The sequence below is a fragment of the Molothrus aeneus genome, chromosome 2, assembly GCF_037042795.1.
Source record: "Molothrus aeneus isolate 106 chromosome 2, BPBGC_Maene_1.0, whole genome shotgun sequence".
Taxonomy (NCBI): domain Eukaryota; kingdom Metazoa; phylum Chordata; class Aves; order Passeriformes; family Icteridae; genus Molothrus; species Molothrus aeneus.
This window is the reverse complement of record NC_089647.1, coordinates 35,480,902-35,500,404: the sequence shown is the minus strand read 5'-3', so window position 1 is coordinate 35,500,404 and position 19,503 is coordinate 35,480,902. Positions and strand designations below refer to the sequence as shown.

The window sequence follows — 19,503 nt, the reverse complement described above, 5'->3', positions numbered from 1 at the left end:
CCCCTCCTACATTCCAATCCTGCTTTTTGACCTCACTCCTGCACTTGTGCTGTGCTCTGTTGTGCTCTTCTCCAGGAGGCAGAACAAGGATATTTGTCCCAGGAGAGTGCTGCCCTACATCTGTATGGCCCCTTCTCCAGCCACATCCTGTTCTTTCTCACAGTGTATTAATGCAAACAATGCTTGGCTGTTGCTACCAACAATCTTTGTTTGGCTCCACAGCTGTCCATCCAGCTGTTGCAGTTTGCACCATGAGCATTAGCCACCTTGCCTTCCAGGCTTCTACAGAAACTGATGCTGCAGGTATTTCCACTGGTGTGGAGACAAGGGATATCTTGTCTCAGTGAGTAGCATTTACCAAGCGAGGAAAAGGACCAATATTGGCACTACTTCCATGCCATCTGTCACCTCTCTGAGATGACCACAAAAGGCGGCAGTATAGGCAACAGAAAGCTTCCTATAAATATTGAAACAGACCAAAGATAAGTACGGAAGTGGATTGCTCTAAAGCAGAAATACAGTTTGCAGTGAGATAAGCAGATAACTACTCTGTCAGTGAATGGGTTGTGGAGAAATATGGCCAGCACAATCTACCTAGTTTTGGTTGCTGGTATACAGCATTTTATCACTTAATGATGTAACAGATAAATTTTCAAAAAGCAGGATACAATAGGTTGTGCAGCTTTTACAAATGCTCTTCTTTTAATTTTTCTTGATTACTTTAGGCAAAATTGGTAGGACAGAAGTTTATAGAGAGGAAAGGCACCTTACAAAATAGAAATTGAAATTGGTAAAAAATAAGGTGTACAACGGGATTTCTTGTTATAATAAAATTGTGTGTTCTTTAATCAAAGGAATACATTTTGAGAACATTTTGTAAAAATGACCTTAAAAAGGTTGAAGAATGGAGAAGAATTGTTGCAACATTAATTAAGAATATTGACCCAAAAATTTGGTACAGAAAGTACACATACTTTCAGAGAACAAAGTTGCCTCAGTTGATAATTATAGTTGAATGTAGTTCTCATAGTGATTTTACAGACCTTTTTAATGGAGTAAGTGAATGGTGTAAACTGTTGCTTCTCTCCTGTAATAGTCAGCAATGAGTAGTCAGAAATATGGTTTCTCCATAAATACTTCAGGCAATATTTAGATAGTTATATTCAGTTTTGAGGGAAACTAACTTGGTCTGAGAGGTTGCTTTCAGATTACTGTGAGAGTCATGAACAAGGAGGAACCATATTTATAAGGGTGTCCATTAGAGGTGCAAGTCTGTTCTCTGTTGCCACCAGTGGTACTTCAATCTCCATGTTTCTTTGAACTTCTTGTTCATAGTTAGGAGGTTCTTTTCTTCTTTTCTCCTCCTCCTCACTCCTCTGTTATAAGTCCAGCTCCCAAAAGGTAATTGTACAACTTTTGCTGCTTTAGTGTTCCAGCCCACTCCAGCAGAATCTTCTCGAACCTGCACTGTGTGTCATAGAAACGCACAAATCTCGGTTTGTGATTTACAGGAGAAACATTATCCATATGGGTGCCTGCTCAGCTGTTCCACTATCTTACCCTTATCATCATGCCTTCAAAATACTTCCTCTTGCTAAGGATGTTGTAGAGCTGAAAATGCTTCTTTAGTTACCTCTGGGCTCTTGAGAGTATAAAAAGCTGAAAAAAGTTGATTTTGTTTTGTTTTGCCCAGTCAGACAGAATTAAATGGAACTGAGATGTAATGAAACTGATGGTTCTTATAGGATTCTAAAAATAATAATGATTTAGCAGGTTTCTATTTGAAGAAAATTTGGTGCTAATTGATTCTATAGTTTTTTGAGCCATCCATGTTGTTACAATCAGATATTTCACTAGCTGATCAAGGACTCAGCTTCTGTAGAAAAGAGAAGGAAACCTCTGCAAGCTCTAGTACATACTGTAAGAATATGTTTGAAGTTGTGAGGAAAAAAAAAAGTGAAAAAACAACCAGAAATTAAACTCAAGCAGTTTAAAAAAATCAGGAGAGGATGGCTAATGAAACCTGAATTAGAATCATAACCCTTTGCAATCTTGCACAAAACAGTATATAAATTTAATTGGACCCACTGGGTTTTGCAAGCTTACTTGTCTAAGGGGCTGATCATTGCTTTAGTGGGAACATCATCCTTCACAGTGTCAGGAGTACACATGGGAATCTCTGATCACACATGCCAGATGTCACATTTTGTGACACTTTTAAACCTAGAAAAGTTGTTGTGGTTTTGGAAATCCGTAAAAGCCAAGGATGGCATGCTTTGTTCACTAGTGGTTCTTTTGTAAAAGGCTATTGTAAAAGTACTGAAATGCTGTCAATAATCACAACCCCTCTGGTAAAATGGTGCCAAAGTGTACACATATAAATTAAGGTTTAAATAATGTTGTGAAGTATTGTATGTTGACTTCATAAAATGAAGTGGCTGTCTTGATTTTTGCTACAGAAAATATTTTAAAATCTTTGATAGTAGTAAATGCAGCTTCTTTGAAAAATCACATCATTTGTTGTAGCTAGGCTTTTACTGGAAAATGTGAATTGAGCCTTGGACTCCAAAATGTTCTAGAACAGTGCAGTAGTCCATTTTGCTTTCTGCAGACTATGAAAGATGGTCTCTGATACAAATTTCAGATTTGGATGACTTCCAGAAGTCCTTCTCTGATCTCTGTTCTGCTGGTGCCCTGAAGAAGGAGTCATGCATCAGGAAGCCACTGTGATAGACAGAGCCACACAGCAGAGAGACAAACCAGCTTAAACTGGAGAAACAGCAGACAACCGATGGATACAATCAGACAGCAAGATTCAGGGAAACAGTGGGACAGTACAGATCCAGAATATGACTGAGATACAGGGAGCACATCAGGAGCCTATTTTTTTAGATATCAGAGGAAAGAGGAGTCTTAAGAAGGAATTTGAAGGGAGATAATGAGATAGCTCTGCAGATGTTTACTGTGATTCCCTCCTAGGCATGAAGGAAAGTGTGGGAGGAACATGGAGGCACTTGTTTGAATATTTGTCATGTGGGGGTGGAAGCTGATAGTGTGGGTTATCAGAGAGAGATTATTGCATCTCTCTGGTGCAGCAGAGTTAGAGCAGCAGAAGAACATAAGGAAACTGCTTCAGCCATCAGACAGTTGGTTCCTTGGAGTTCTCAGGCTGAATCCATCAGTACTGAGATGTGGTTTTGGTAGGACAAGTAAAAGAGAAGAACAAGCATGTGAGAAGAGTTGTTTAGTTGATTTTGGAGAATGTCAGTGATGTTTTCCTAAGGAATCAGGAATTCAGCTCCATTAGCTTTATTGACTGTGTCTTATGACTGTATCCAGAACTTAGTGTGCTCACACAAAGATACCTTAGTAAGAACTGAATATCAAGGACATAAAATCTCATGCTGCTGCTTTAAATCCTTCTTCAGCTGAGCTTTGCCTGAAACCTCAGTCAGATTAGGATTTCACTTTTTGTGCTCTATGCAGTACTTTGTATCCAAGCATTTTGTTCAGCTTGCAAATGATGATTCTGCTTTAATTAAAATTTCCTATGAGCTCTTTTTTTAACTCCCCTATCCATCTGTTATTGCACTAATATCCCAGATAATGTCTTACAGTAACTCCCAGAGAGCCTAGTAAAAAAAGGGTTAACATAATTTACTGTTGGGTTGTGAAATACAATCAAAGCATTATCTTTTCTAAGGGCTCCTACAACTTGAAGTAAAGCATGGCTCTGAGAGCCAATTCCAAGAGATGTGAGCAGGTATCTCCACACATTCACTTATGGAAAATAATGACTTGGATCTCAAAAGCAGTACAGCTGCCTGTGTCCCTGAGACAGTTTAAGGGCAGCCCCATGTTAGTGCAGTAGCATTGCCCAGCACTAAACCAAGCTGGTTTAGTGCTTGTTGGGCTATTTTTGTACCACTGCACTGTAGAATGAAACTGTGCTTTAAATAGAAAATATCTGTTAGATGCTTTTTAATAATGTGCTCTGCTATTTTTTCTGATGTATTCTATTTTGAAGAGCTTTTTTTTCTTTATCTGAGCTAAAAAAATTGTGCCAGTAATAAGCAAGAGCACTCCTAAGACTGGAAGTGAAAAGTGAAAAGTGAAATATATGTGAAAAGAACAACTTGTTATTTGAATAAGTTTGCCTGAAGGGGCAATTTCTAAACTTCTAGTAAAGTTCCATTCCCTTCCTTCATGTTAATTAAATAAAAGCTGGGAGGATATGAGAGTGTAGCATGGTAGTGTGATATATCTGGGCCACAGCTCAAGAAGTAAAAAGTCATCTTACCCCCCTTGTCTTTTTATTGAGCACTGTGATATTTTATTTTCAATAATGAACTGCATTTATGCAAAAGTTTTCTGTCCTACCAAATGAAAGGAGGAACATGTTGACAGGAAACAAAAATTGCATAATCTCTGCAGAAATCTATGACTGAATCACTGCTCTGTTCAACCCTGTGCCATTTGATAGGGGATCAGGAAGTTTCTTGCTTTCACTGGCCTGAATAAGAAAAGGATAAATGACCACTGCCATTAAGTCATCAGGGCCACATTTGTCTCAGTTATAAATTATCTCCGTAGTAAAATGGGATTATATAGTGCATGTTTATGACCTCCAACAAAATCTTCTAGGGAGATCATGTTATGCTTGGAATCAGTCTTTTCAGGCACTCTGAGTGGTGGAGTGGGTTAACACAGTAGCAATATTTCTCCAGGTTTTCCCCCATTTCTCTTTTTCACACTTGGAAGCAGTGACTTCTGGCTGCTGTGTGCTGGACCACATGCAGACACAGCAGGAGGCCCTTGGCTTCTCTGACTGCATCTGCTGTCCAAGCAACTGCTCCTCACTCCCTCAGAGGAAGACACAGTGGGCAAATAGAAATATTTTGCAGGCCAGATGGGGCTAATGGACCACAAACTGGAGCATTCTGACCAAAATGCATATTTAATTGCAGGTTGTTTCTTGAATTTCTGGCAGGCACTGTGCTTTACTGGTTTCTGGTGACCAGATCTAGTTTTGCATTTTTCCACTCCTGATCATGTCAGTATTATTCAGAGGCACTCAGACTTTCCAGGAATTTCTTAATCCCTCTGAGATCAGACATACCTACATACATACATACAGGTAGTCCCCAGGTAGTGCAGTTATGTTAAGTGGCACTCCTACAATAAATAACTGTTGTCACATCCACTGGGGTAATTTCTGGAAAAATGTGCTCTGATTGTTTTTGTTTCATTAGGTTGTGTTTTTAATTAAAAATGTTGGCTTTAGGTTTGTGTATCCAAAGGAAAGTTAATACTGCTTGTCCAGAATGTAAGGAATTTCCCTCAGGCCTGTGCTTTTGCCCTTCATACCTTTAGGAGCAATTCTCTAGATTTCACCAGCTAGGTGGTGGGGCTGATTAGGGTAACATGTATATGAAGTAGGCCAGGAATGACAGGGTTGCTGGTCATTGTTATCCAGTTATTTTGGGTTTTTTGTTTGTTTGTTTGTTTTTGACATACTCCAACATCCCAAAATTAGATCTCTGTTACATCTGTTACATATACATTTGAGATCCATAACATTTGTGGACTTCTTTCAGAATATCCCTTGGACTAGATTATTTCAGTGTTACGACCTGCTTCTCAGCATTTCCCCTGTTGCTTATTTAAATAAGAGCTGCTCCTTTACCTCCTCCATCAAACAGTGCAGCTTTTAGATCTCTTAAAGCAGCTGCTGCTGCACTCTGCACCAGCAGTGGTATCATTTCATTAGTGGAAAATAAAGCCTGGTTAAGTAATGTGGTACAAAGTGTTATGTAAGAGGAAACATTTAATGAGCAGATACTTAAAGTTCTGTTTACTTTGTATGCGCATGACAAGTTAAGTTTTTCTTGGCTGTATTGTATAAAACAATATGTCTGTCCTAAGTAAGGAGTGAATTTGTTTTTCTAATATTCCCATCATGCTGGAACTAATATATCTGATATTGCAAAACTTTGAGATTCTCCAAGAGAACGTAGAATGCCATAGAGACTATAAATGCAGAAATAAGAGTTAGCATGTTTAGGTTGAAGATGGTTTAGGTTTAAAATTTGATTGCTTAAAAATATTTCCAATGCCTTCTGATTTCTTTGGCTGGGCCAGTGTCTTCTCCCTTTCTCTCCAGGTAAGACACCAAGTATGGAGTTTGTGAGACAGGACACAGTTAAAAATCAGCCTTCAGATCCATCAGAAAGTTTGTAGTTATCTGTGTTCAATTAAGGCATCCAGAAGAAGGAGCCTAACATATGAGGCATATCAAGCAACAATAGCAAAGGGCTGGAAAAAAATTCCTAAAAAGGACCATATTGGCCAAAGACACCCAGACAAGATAGTGTCTTGACTGGTAAGATGATGCCAAGGGTCATACCACAAACCTAAAAGAAATTAAATCAGACTGAGAACTTAAGTTATGGCTAAAATCCAGCCCTCCAAAGGAATTAATCAGATGAGGTTTAGAAGGCTTTTTCTGGGAAAGGAGATGTCTTCTCTGCCTTTAATTCCCTGGCTGTTGTTATAAAGGAGACTCTTAGGCCCTTTCATTAGATGTGGAGTATATGCAGCTTGGTTGTGCAATAAGTACCAGTGTGTGTGCATGAAACTGATGTGTGTTGGAGCTCCTTAGTGGACTCAGGCCAAAGCTTGCTCTTGGTCAACAGACCTGTGGGCAAGTGCTGTTCCCTGAGCTGCTGCACACAGTGCTGGTCCCACCACACTCGGCTGTGTTCAGCAGTTACCTCAATAAAACGTGCTGATCCAGTGAGTCAGTCATACATAGAACAGGCCTTGAGTAAATGTCCTGTTCGAGTTCTCTTTGCAGCAGTTTCTAAAGATGAATCTGTTACTGAGGTAAGATATGCAGTTGGTTTTCCATAGAAAATGAATCGAGTGGTAGAATAGAGTGTATGAAATCTTACAGCCCATAAATTTTGAGCTATCTATGGGTGACCTTGCTCAGATTGTCAGCACGGTAGGAAAGATTTTGTAGGAGGTCAAACTTTTGAAAATACCTAAAGCTGACCTTTAAATTATAGTCAATGTACTATCCAGTACTCTCTGAAGTGTTAAAAATGGGTTGGGAATGGGACACAATCTCCTAAATAATCTTTTAAATCAAGTGGACAGAATGGTTATAATAATGATAGGCATGAGTCAAAGGGGAAAAACTTGGCAGTTTTTCTCCCCCTTCAGAAAATGTGTATAAGATGAACCTCCTAGGCAGGCCTAGCCAAACTACTTTATTTCTTACGTATGACCCTCCAAGTCATTGTTTCTAGTGCCATTTCTTTGCCCTCTAACACTAGACAAAATAGGAAGCCATAATTTAGTCATCTCCACTTGTTCAATTAAAAAGTAGCTTGTCTAATCATGGAACATGCCGAAAGATTTTGGGTAACAGTTTTTCTTACCACCTGTACATTCATTTCTGCCCACAAAAAGTTTTCCAGGAAAACGACTTTTACGTTCTGCATCTGAAAACTAATAAAAAATTTTAAACAAATCCTTTGCAGGGTTTTAATTCCAACTTGTTTTTCTTTACCTTTGTCTGGTCTTAACAGCTTCCTCTAAAAGTGTGCTTTTTCTCTTTATGCAGACTGTATGTGGATGGACCTTTTGGAAGTCCCTTTGAGGAATCGCTGAACTACGAGGTCAGCCTCTGTGTGGCTGGAGGTATTGGGGTTACACCATTTGCATCTGTGCTCAACACACTGCTGTAAGTGAGCTTAAGCCTTTAAAGCCATTTTGCCCCAGTTTACAGCAACAATGAATGACAGAAAGGCTTTGAGTGTCTTAAAAAACTTCCACTGGCATAAGTGAATGATTCCTTGAAAAGATGTAGAGGACTGAGATGTCCCTAAAGGGCATAAATCCTCTCATACCAGCTCTGTAACCCAAAATGTTGTGGCAGGGATGCACCTGAATTGGGACAATGTCACCAGCCTCTGTATCCTGCCACCAATCAAGCTTGTGATTAATCTAGTCACAGCCTTTCAGCAGGACTTGTTCCCCCAGGCCCAGCTTAGATGAGGCTGTGTACTCTAACAGTTTTTGGGAGTCAGAAAATTGTGACAATCCTTCTGCTGGAAATGCAAGACCAACTCTCCTGGTTTGACTTTTTAAATGTCTAAGCTTGATGTTTTAATATAAGGGGATCAATCTGAATTCAGGTAGTATGCAGATGTTTAACTCCATTTGAAAAGTTTAAATTTTAGGCATGCATTTTTCTATTTTTCCTTTCTTGTTCCTCTATTTTTAAATTTCATTTTAATGTAAAGCCTTTGATATTCTATGCAGATTAAACCTTCCGCCTCTTTTTTTTCTGTCACATTGACAGCATGGTTCCCACTAAATCTTATGCTATGTGAAATAGGCTTCCTTTTATGATTGCTATTGATTTTATTTATATTTGCTAGTGTTATTGGTTAAGGGCTCCAGTCACAGGTTAAGTGAGTGTATCAAATGCCCAGTATAAACAGCCAGCCAAAGCAGCAAACCTTCCCTGAGATGCCACCAGGCTTTGGGAGGGCTTTACAATGCACAGTTAAAGCATTTCTTGCAAGATGAACACACCATGGTCGGCTCTAACTCCAAAGGGAAGCTGAAGTGTGGAATTTAGGTGCTGTCCACATTCTTCTGTCCTTAGCCTGGGCTGGACCTGACAGTGCCAAGTGCTACTGAAAGTTATTAGCCTTGTGTGTCTCATGGTGCTGCAGCCCCCAAAGACCATCTTGGGCTCCCTTATTTTCTTTTCTTGAGAGCATACAGAACACCTTCTCAAAACCAGGGTGCATTTTTGCTGAAAGCCTGGGGCTCAGGTGGATAAAATGACTGTTTTCCTTGTGATAGATTATCCCTGATACTGTTTAGCAAAAATGTCATGGAACACAAAGATGGGCCAGCAGCAGGTAATTAGATGTTTGCCTCTAATGTGTGTTATCTGAGGCTGTAGGAATTCTCACAGACACTCCAAGAAAATGGTAGTGTCCAAAGGATTTTGCAACGTCCATTTATCTGCATAAAGCCATAAATTGACTTCCAGGGAGCTAATTCCATAACCTGCCTTTTTAGCTGCTCTTCCCTTGTGCACTGTACAATATACAAGGGAATCATTCTGGAGAAAAGTAACAGTCTTAGTCTGTTTCCCTCCTCAGTATTTAAGCATCAACAAGACACTGGTTTAATGGCTGATCTGTAGGTGTCTTTGCCCTGGCTTGGAAGCAGATATTGGCAGGTATGAAGATGCAAAATGCCTGATGGTGCCAGCTCTGTAGAGCAGCCAGGCCAGTCCTGTTGTGTCAAGGACACTCAGGTCTAGGAGAAATCCAAAGCCTGTCCTTGAAATCTTGTTTCCTGCTCCATTGTTTTCCTGTTGTATGTACATAATTTGATTCATGCCCCTGCCCTTCCCTCCACTTAGCTGTTGAACCCTGTGCCCTATTTTAAGTTATGATGTACTTTATTGAAAGCTAGAGGCTTTTATGCACAAGTCTGTAAATAATGGCTATTATGGGCAGTGTAACACAGAAACACAAGAAATGGGGGTTGTAATGGGAGATTGCACCTCTCCTGCACAATATATCCTGCTGGAGGTAGACCCCGCATATGTGTCTGGAGTGCTATTTTAAATCTATGCTGGACTTGTTTGATGAATTCTTGCAGTCCAGCCTCCTTGTCTGGATGCAGTGTTTCATCACCTAGAGTGGTGTTTTGTTATCGAACTGGGGCATTTCAATACAAAATGCCTTTCATTTTTCTCTTTTATCCCTTTTTTAGTGAAAAGCATGTTTTTTCCTTGCTACTGCTTACAGTTCTCTTGTCATATCTGACCAGATTGTGACCCTTCCTAAGTGCTTGTCTTAGTCTAGGCAGTCAGAAAGAGATGGAGGAAATAGTGTTTGGAAAGTCAGCAGTTAACAAATAAAAAATTGGAAATCAGGACTTGAAAGACACTGTACTCCCGGGTCCGAATGCACTTTTTTTACTCTCTCTGAGGAGTTTACATGAAAGGTGAGTTCTCAGTTCTATGTGCTGCTGAGGTGCTCATCCTTGCTCCTCAGGGCAGAGGTATGGGGAGGCAGGATACTGGTTGGAGCCATCACTTATATAGATCTATATCTATATCCTGGCTGGATATGCCAGCAACTCTACAGTTTGGAATAAAGGACAGTGGGTATGGTGAGATATATCATGAAACTTTTTGACCAGGCCTGGCTCCTAGGATTGGCATTTCAATTTTAATTTTAAGTGAACAGGCTATGGCATTCTCTATCTGAAAATCATTCTAGGAGGAAAAGGAGGAAACTGTGCACTGACCATTTCAGTGATTAGAACAACAAAAACCACTGTTGGCTAACTAAGAAAATGTTTCCTGAATACTTGTGCTTTATTTGAACTCATTATTCATCAGGATATTTTTATTTCTATTTTCTTTCCTAGTTAATTCAAACCCTTCCTTTGTACTTATTTGTGTTTTAATTGAATTAAAAATCTGCATGAGAGTTCTGTTTTTCTAAATGCAATGCCAGAATCTGCCCATGGCTGCACTTTATCCACCAGCATTTTCTGAGGTCTGTAATGTATCACACAGTTCCCTAACACAATGGAGCTCTGATTTCATTTGGTCTTTGTGATTTTGCTACAGTATTAATTATAATCAACCAAAGCCTTTCACATAGAAAGGCAGAATTAAGACCCAACATGATTACATTTGTCAATATTTTCCACTTACGGGCCTCTTTATAAACCTAATAAAGCGTTGACATAATACACTTGAACTTAGAATGTCTTCTTTGCTTTAAAATAAAAGTTTGATGATGATATATGAATCCATATTTGCTGCTCAAATCATCTGTATAAGTGACAATTTCCTAGTGTGGAAGCAGTGTCTGTGATGGCTGCTAGCTCTGTGCTAGATATTTAATATTCTCAGGATAATCTGAATAGGCTGTGTTGGTCAATTCAGCGTCTGATGTGTCACAGCTTGAAGAGCAACTTAGCAGTTAGCTTCTAAAGGAAATTCATGTTTCCATTAATAAATATAAAGCATCCTCATTAATGTTTCCTTTTTAAATTATAATTTTTAACTACCCACACATTTTATTTTCAAGTGATGGCTGGAAATGCTACAAGCTCAGACGACTCTACTTCATTTGGGTGTGCCGGGACATTGAGTCTTTCCGCTGGTTTGCAGATCTGCTCTGTATGTTGCATAACAAGGTAATGGTTGTTGCTTGGAGGGGTCCTGACAACTTAAATGCAAGGTATGCCCACACCACACACCTGGCATTCTGTAGAGGATGGCAGCCTTTCTCAAAACGAGTGAGCTCCAGCAGTAGCTTGGGCTGCCTGATCCAGGCTTCATTTGTTCTTGGATCAAAACCAGTTTGAGTATCCATCACCAATGTTTCATTGCAGTGTTGCCATGTTCCAGTAGCCTGGACACTTACCTGTGTCCAGACTACTTTATGAGAAGGAAGAAGAAGCACATGCAGTCTGGGAAGCCTTGAGTGGCCTTTAGTCATTCTGCTAGTAGGCAGATTGAAAAGGGAGTGGGATTTATAATTTCAAGTATATTTTAAGAGCCATGTGTCTTCCTAAAATAATATTTTTTACACAGCATGATGTGCTATACAAGCACATCCTCTTCAGTGAAAAGCTTACTTCATTGATGCTGAAACCCATGTACCTCAGCATAGTAGGCACAAGTGACTTCACGCTTGCATTAAGAAAAAGAATATTATTTCACTAGCTTTTTTTATCATCCTCCAGCTTTGGCAGGAGAATCGGCCAGACTATATAAATATCCAGCTGTACCTCAGTCAAACAGATGGAATACAGGTACGTGGCCAAATGTTGTTTGTAAACTAAACTAGACCTTGGAGTAATAGGCAATGCAAACTGTCAGTCAAAGGCAGAAGGGGATTACTGCAGATGGTAAAAACAGGAGATGAGGCCATAAACTCGGGTGACTGATTGATTAATAGAGCAAGACAGCCAGTTCATCCCCACAGCATTAAGAGAGTCTAGTGCAGTACCCTTAACTTGATTAGGTGCAGGCAGAAATCCATATCTCCCTTTTCTAGGAACAAGGTCCTTCCAGGCCAGGCCACAGACCAGACAGTTGGCCGTGTTCGATGGGAAATCTGCATCGTTTCTGGGCTAAGAACCAAACCAGAATAGTTCTAGGAACTTGCAAGCTCAAATCTTCTTTTCCCATATATGTTTTGAAAGAATCTAGCTATTTTTAAAAACTTTTTATTTCATTATCTCATATATAGATGAAAGGTAGAAATTTCTTGATGTGTAAGACTGGAAATTATATGGAACTGTCAATTGACATGTATTGCCAATGCTAACGCCAGGCTAATTCCCCAACTCTTGGCATGTCCTGTAACTATTTATGCTTGCAATCTTCATTTTACATTATGTAGCACATAAGCCTAGGTACAAGTCTTAACTGTGCCGCGTCAGGAAGCTTTCCATTGACTACAGGGGGCCCAGAGCCAAGCCTAACAATTACTGGAAAACATGAAATGCAGTGAAAAACCATGCCCAAAGGATTTTGATCTGCCTGCTATCAGGTGGAGATAGCATAACATTTACTGCTCTGGGAGGAACACAATCTTGTAGTTTAAATTATGTGGTAGCTACAGTAGTTATGACTATGACAAATGCAATGCCTGGACAGCATATGTTGATGGAAATGGAATGCTTGAAAATGCCTAATTGATGAACCTGCTATGTAATTTTTAGGTTAAAATTAAAACCTGAAGCTGGACTGCAATGCAATGTGATAGGGAAAGTGAAATAATAGTCAATTCAAAGGAAGTTTTCTGATACTATGTAGTATACAAATACTTCATAGTGATGCTAATTAAGCAGCTGCTGAATTTATTTAAGTCAGCTTTTTGATTGAAGTCCTACTTTACAGTCACTTTTTTTGTGGCCATTGAACAAAACTGCCATGAAGCATAGTGCTGCTCATAATTGCTCAAGGAGAAGTCTCCATGGCCATACAGGTTGTGTGTTCACTGATGTTAGTCCAAAGTGCTGACTGCTGCCAAAATTCAGGCAGTTACACTTCTTGCTCCCTTTGTGAGAAGCCCTTGTGCCTGTGTGGTAAGAACTCACCCTGCAGCGAGTGCCTCTTGTCTACAAAAGCCCAAAGAAGGCTGAGTTGGCCAGGACTGTGTTTGCATTGGTGTGAGCAGTGTTTTGGGTTGTTCAGCAAGGCAGGGAACGTGGGAGCCTAGATAATGTGTAGCTCTCTGCCTCTTGCTGCTGTATTAGGACAGCAAACCCAGGGTTGTGCCCTGCAGTGGGAGAGCATTTCACCTTATCAAAATGCTGGTGAGTTAGCATTCTGGAATGGAGTGGGTTCCATCTGGGGAGCAGTTTTGTCTGCTTTCTGCCGTTGCAGCAGCTCAAAACAGTTGGCAAACTACTCTCAGGGAGAAAAGTAAGATTTCCCTTGTTACTTTTTCAGACCTAGTCATTTTAATAGTTACTTGTACAAAGTTTAAAAAAAGACTTCAGACAAAAATATGATTTTTGCATCAGCAGTATTTCTTCCAGTTTAGCATTAAAAGCCAGTGTGGGAATGAGTAACAGGAGCATGGTTATTGTTTTATGGATTAAATAAATTGGTTTAAAAGTAATGTAGGAATTAATGAGCAGCTGCATGAGGGACAATGTATGTAACTAACACCAAGGAGAGCCATTGAAAAGATACTAAGCAGAGGTATTGGTGCATAAAATGGCTGCAGCTCCCATCACAGCTGTTTGGTACTTGTGCTCAGGTTTTACACCTCAGCACTCTGGCAAGTCAGCCAATAGCAGAAATGGGAGCCCTGGGTGATATGAGGCAATTTGCAAATCAGGCAGAATGGAATTTTTTGTTTCTTGCAGAAAATAATTGGTGAAAAATATCAAGCTTTAAACTCCAGGCTTTTGATTGGACGACCCCGGTGGAAGCTCCTGTTTGATGACATAGCAAAGTGCAATAGGAGGTAGGTGCTCGTCCATGTGAAGGGTGCCACAGTTGGATGGCTGGGCATATCTGTTTCTAGCTATGTTTGTATGAAAATATTTCTGGGATTTATCTTGCTGAGAGATAGACTATACAAACTGAAACACTGTGGTTTTTTTTATGTTCAGAGCAGTTCAGCTTCTCATGCAGTTGAGATGTTCAGTGGCTCAGAAAATAAAAGCAGCAGATTTCCATCTCACTGCACAGAGATTACATGTGTTCTTGTCCGTGGCAATGTCTTGCTTTCAACATACACTGGTTCTTTATATAAAGTTACATTTCTTAAAATTGTTGATTTGTGATTTGTAATGCTAGTATACAAACAGAATTCGCAAGGAAGAATTTGAATTACCTGTTTTGTTTTTATTCAGAAGATTTATTGTCTTTGGGTATTTCTGGCTATTTTTTATTCTCTGTTAAAACCTGGCAATGCCTTTTTATTGTGCTGGGAAAGCATATTATGGTCTGAAAGACAAGTGTAAACCAGAGAAGGCATGCATATAGAATGTTTTTGTCCAGATCCAACTTTGGTGGTTGAATATTTTTCCTGCTGCTGGCAGTTCATTGCCTCAAAAGCTGATCTGAGAGAAGGGACTGTGTGAATCTTCCCTAATCCACTTCTGGCAAAGTCAGTGGTGTGGGAGAAAACCCCCCTGAGTAGCTATTGACAGTAATCTGGATGCATTGGGTTTGAGAGGTGCTCTGCAGAACTTTCCCTCAAGAAATTTTTGTTCTCTCTTGCACTTGCAAAGTGAAATCTACCCATGGCTTGTTGACTCTTCTCTTCCGAGACTAGATATGACTAGGGGACACTGAGCCCTGGCTCTTGAGAAATACTGAGTGCCAAATGTATCACTGTGGGCAGTGTGAGCTGCTGACAATACTTGTGTTGGATTCAGATCATAGAGGATATTGTGAGCAGGACACCCCATAGGCTGCTACATCTCTAGTAAGATTTTCACACTTAGAGAAGGGGTTTAGAGCAAAGAACCATGGGAAAGAAAAGGAAATAGAGAGTTCAGAGGGCCAAGCTGACTGGGCCAAAAGATCTCTGCATAGTGGGCTGTAGACCTTTTATGCTCCATTCTAATGTCTTTGTTTAACTATGTGAGTACAGTTTTAAAAGGTGAAAATTATGAGGTTCCTGCCACTTCCCTCTGAGGATGTAAGAGCACATAATATTGATGAAGCCATTAGTAGTAGTAATAATCATACTTGATTTTTCTTTTTTGCTTTCCATTGCATTACTCCTAATTAGACTTCAAGTACCATTTCCTCTGCATTTTCACATCAGGTCTTTAAATTGGGCTGCCATTTTCAAGCAAGGTATCTTTAATACAAAAATAATGTTATCTTTTGATTATCTTGCTAAGATGTAGGCTTTGTCCCTCTTCATCATCTCTTTATCAAGGTTTGTATAGGTCTGTACCTATAGATGTAGTTACTGGTAATGGTGCACAGTAGCGAAGCCTTTGACAACCTCAGCTGTCCTGCAGAAATTTACCTTTTGTAGCTAATTATTCTCTGTATTTCCTTGAATGAGATGGGAACTTTAGTTTTTCCCTCTAGTCCTATTTCCAGGTCTGCTACTACCTTTATTTCAATTCTTATTTCTCTGTAACTTTCCACCTAAATATCCCTGCTGCTATACAGAGACCAAAAAAACCAAACTAAAGCAAAACAGGTCAGTCAAGTTGTTTGCAACATCTGGTGCCAGTGTTCAGACTTTCACATTTGCAATCATCCCCTTGGGCTTGTTTATGGGCAGCCAAGATATTTTCCAGTTTTTATCTTATGATTTTAGGAAAAGCTGCATATAAATAAACAGGCAGCTGGCAAAGCTTTCTGTCTCTCTGTGTAGCCGTTCTGATTGCCGTGTGCTTTGTGAATTGTTGCTGTTGTTGCTGTATGGGTCCCAAATAAGCAAAGTGCATTTGTAAGTGTCTGAGCTTTGCCAGACCTTCAGAGCGTGACATGGGACAGCCCAGCATCAGATTCCTGCTCCTTTTTGATTTTCGGGAAAAGAGGAGCGGATGTATGCCATCTACTGTTCGTATTTCATATGACACCTGCAGACCCAGCAATCTGAACTGGAACAGTTACATAATAAATTACTGTTCTTGTTTTTTCATGCTTTTTGTGGGGGAATGGAGCAACAGCCTTGTTCCTGTTCAGTTGTGTCCTGGATAAAAAGCTTGCACCATGCTCAGTTTGCTTAGGTCAAAAGGGCATGTGCTTTTTTCCAGGCAGAGAACGACCTAGAAAAAGACATGAATACCTGTAGGAGAAAAAAGCATGGAGCACCATGATACGTTTCTTGTCTGTTCTAAAGGAGAAACCTCTCTCTAGGAACCAATGTGGGATTTAAAAGAGGAACATTTCAGGTCCTGACTCTATCCTCTCAATGTAGCAAAATATTTAATCTCTCTCTTAACTCCTGCTGTTCATAAAATGGATGTAAGAATATGTGCTGACGTGCTCATCCCATAGGAACACTGAGGAATTACTTGCTTAGTGCTCTGAAGGAGTAAATTCTATGTTGAAGTTTATAATCATTACAAAGAATGGCCTATAACATAGTTTACTTAACTGTAAACATGTTAATGGCATTAATGAAGATTTTCAGACATAGGACTATACAGTTGCCTGTGTTCATCTAAGATACAAAGTGAGCCTTTGTCCTAAACAAATGATAGATAAACAGTCAGGGTAGTAATATGCTGTTCTATGTGGTAGCTTTCCTCAGCCACCTTTCTGTTTGTGTTCAGCAGCCAGGCAGGATCTGGGGGAGGAGGGGCAGAGGCATCTGCAGGCAGGGATGGACACAGGGGAGGAAGATGAATGGTGTGTGAAGGGGTGTCCAGACTAAATGCTGGTGGTGGGTATCCCAGGAAGGCAATCTGAGAGCCTGTGGCTCACTGCACAGAACAGTGACTCAGCTGGGTTTCAGGAGACCTTAGCCATGGGTCTCTTGTGTGACTTCAGGCAAATAATTTAACCTTCCTGTGATTCTAATCACTAGCAAAAAAATCTGTATATCTGTATACCCCCCCCTTGGAAGAATGTTACTGGGATGAGAATACATTGGCACTATGTATTCACTTTGTTGGCTGTTTATACCTAATGAAAGGGAGAGGGGCAGCTGAACTCTTTGGGGTTTATTTTATCAGTTCACTGTACTAATTCAACTAAAGAAAAAGAAAAAGAAACAAACAAAAAACCCCAAACCCAACAACAACATTCATTCTTTCAATTAAATACACAGTAGAAGCCAGAGGCTTGCTGGCAGCTCATGAATCCTTTTTCTCCAGTGCGCACAGATTAAAGAGATTTCAGAATCTGCAAGTACTGAGGATTCTTATTTGAGAGCAACAAGCAGCAGCCCTCTCATTATTGCAGCAAATTCAGCCACCAGCACAGCACCCATTGCCATTAAAAGGAGCACTGCCAGAACAGGAAAGCTTAATAGATAAACATAAGGGTGAGAAAAGTCTGAATTATGACTTTCCCTGATTGATATGAGAGATGAAGTCATTGAAGGCAATTGCAATCTGTGTTATAAGGTGCCTGCACAAGGACACCACTGCAGTTACCTGCATAAATTTTGGGTCATTTTTGATGTTTGAGTGCTCAGCTGTACCATGCCAGCGTTGCTGTGCATTGATGCAACATGCACTGCCATGCTACTCTGGCAGCTGCCTGCCACCTGACATGTACACATAGCAGTATGAACCAAAGATTTATTCTTAAATCAGTTCCCTCCTCTCATCAAACACATGCAGGGAGCTTTAAACTGAATTTGATTATTTAGCATATGCTAAAATATTGTATATTAAATAGTTATTGCATAAAATATCGAAACAGTCCTGGAGGCAGAACCCAGAACCCAAATCTCCATCCTCTTGGTGAGTGCTGTAGATCACAATAGTTAGAGCCATGTTCCCTCTTGTATGCTTTTTCTTCATCCTAGTAAATCTTTTAGATATTTTTCTGTAGTGGCACAATTTCAGCAGGAAGAAGATGATTTTTTTTTTATGATACAGAAAATGCAGCACCGTATTGTATTTCCCTGCTTTCTTTCCCTCTCCTCATCTTAAAAAAAAAGGGAGATAGTGAATATTGTGAATGGCTCAGTCCTGCTGTGTTTTGTTCTGATGTTGGCTAAAGTTCTGAGCCCTGAAATGTTGTATGGCTGTAAGTCTGACTTGCAGCCTATTTTTAAGGTGACCAGAGAGCAAAGAGCTGTTGACAGTAGAACGGTGTGAAAAAGTCAGGTTGACTAAAGGGCCAAGATCTATGGGTGATGAGCAAGGATCATACTCTGTGTTTGACTTCTTGTAAGATTTCCAATATAGATGCTGAAGGAAAAACTACATGCTAATGTGAAAGTAAAGCAGTAAAATTATTCTGTTGCTGCCAGAAATAATCATGGGTTAGTAGTGCTCTGTTTTCATTAGTGTAACAAATCACTGTTAGTGATTAGATATGCTTGTGTAATTCATGAGTTACACTAAGGAAGTCTTTACAGTGAGACATATTTTTAACAAAAAAAGTGATTAATCATGGGGAAAAAATAGAGTGAAAAATAGTAATATTTTATCATTTGGTATCTTGAGACTAAGATGAAGCACTTCTTCCTTAGAGTTGTCTTAGTCAGATAAATAATAAGGTTTGTTGTAGGGATACTTAGGAGAGATGTGGTGGCTTCAGTAAAATTAACTGCATCATCTAGTGAACTGTTCTCCCCTTAAAATCTGTATGTAGGTGGCTTGTGTATAACACCATGAGGCCAGGGTCCACTTCTGTCTCTTATTGGAAATTACTGTTTATTCACAATGTCATAACTTTCCCTCCCCTCTTTTTTTTTTTTTTAACAGGAAGACCATTGGAGTTTTCTGCTGTGGACCAAACAAAATCTCTAAGATACTTCATAAACTGAGCAACAGCAGCAACTCTTATGGGACAAGGTTTGAGTACAATAAAGAATCCTTCAGCTGAAAATCTCTTGGAGCAAGACTCTCTAGAAGATAAAAGTGCAATTTTTTGTTTGTATAACATAAAAGTTCAGCTGTGGTTTAAACAGACAGAAATGTACCAAAGAATAGCACAAATGTTTTTATTTATGATTATTTAAGACTGATGGATGCAGCAGTATACCAACAAATAATCACTGCTTTTACTCAAATACGCTCACACAATATTTGTGGTGGGAGGGATTCTTTGGATTTGTTTCTGTTAATTAAAAAGTACAGAAGCTGGGGAAAGACACAATTGCATTATAAGCTGATGGAAGAAGAATCTGTGGAATGTTTGAACTTCTTCCACTTCAGTCCTCTGAAGCTGGATCAGTAAAAGATACCCCAGGTTAATCCAAATGGCAAAACATAGTGTATTAAAAGACTCTTGCTTTTGTTGGTATACAAATCTTAAGGCTTTGG

At 39.7% G+C, this 19,503-nt stretch overlaps 1 protein-coding gene across 2 annotated transcripts in view; it reads left to right on the top strand.

The window, feature by feature from the left end:
- The window catches only part of NOX4 (NADPH oxidase 4), a 100,638-nt gene extending 81,575 nt beyond the window's left edge, over positions 1–19,063 (top strand). Inside the window, exons 14-18 of one of the 2 annotated variants that reach the window (XM_066570383.1) lie at positions 7,631–7,750; positions 11,145–11,253; positions 11,806–11,874; positions 13,945–14,045; positions 18,943–19,063. In XM_066570383.1, coding sequence (XP_066426480.1) covers positions 7,631–7,750; positions 11,145–11,253; positions 11,806–11,874; positions 13,945–14,045; positions 18,943–19,063 — 520 coding nt within the window. The remainder of the gene's footprint in view (positions 1–7,630; positions 7,751–11,144; positions 11,254–11,805; positions 11,875–13,944; positions 14,046–18,942) is intronic. The other variant, XM_066570392.1, reaches the window with a different exon arrangement.
- Positions 19,064–19,503: the final 440 nt, after the last annotated feature.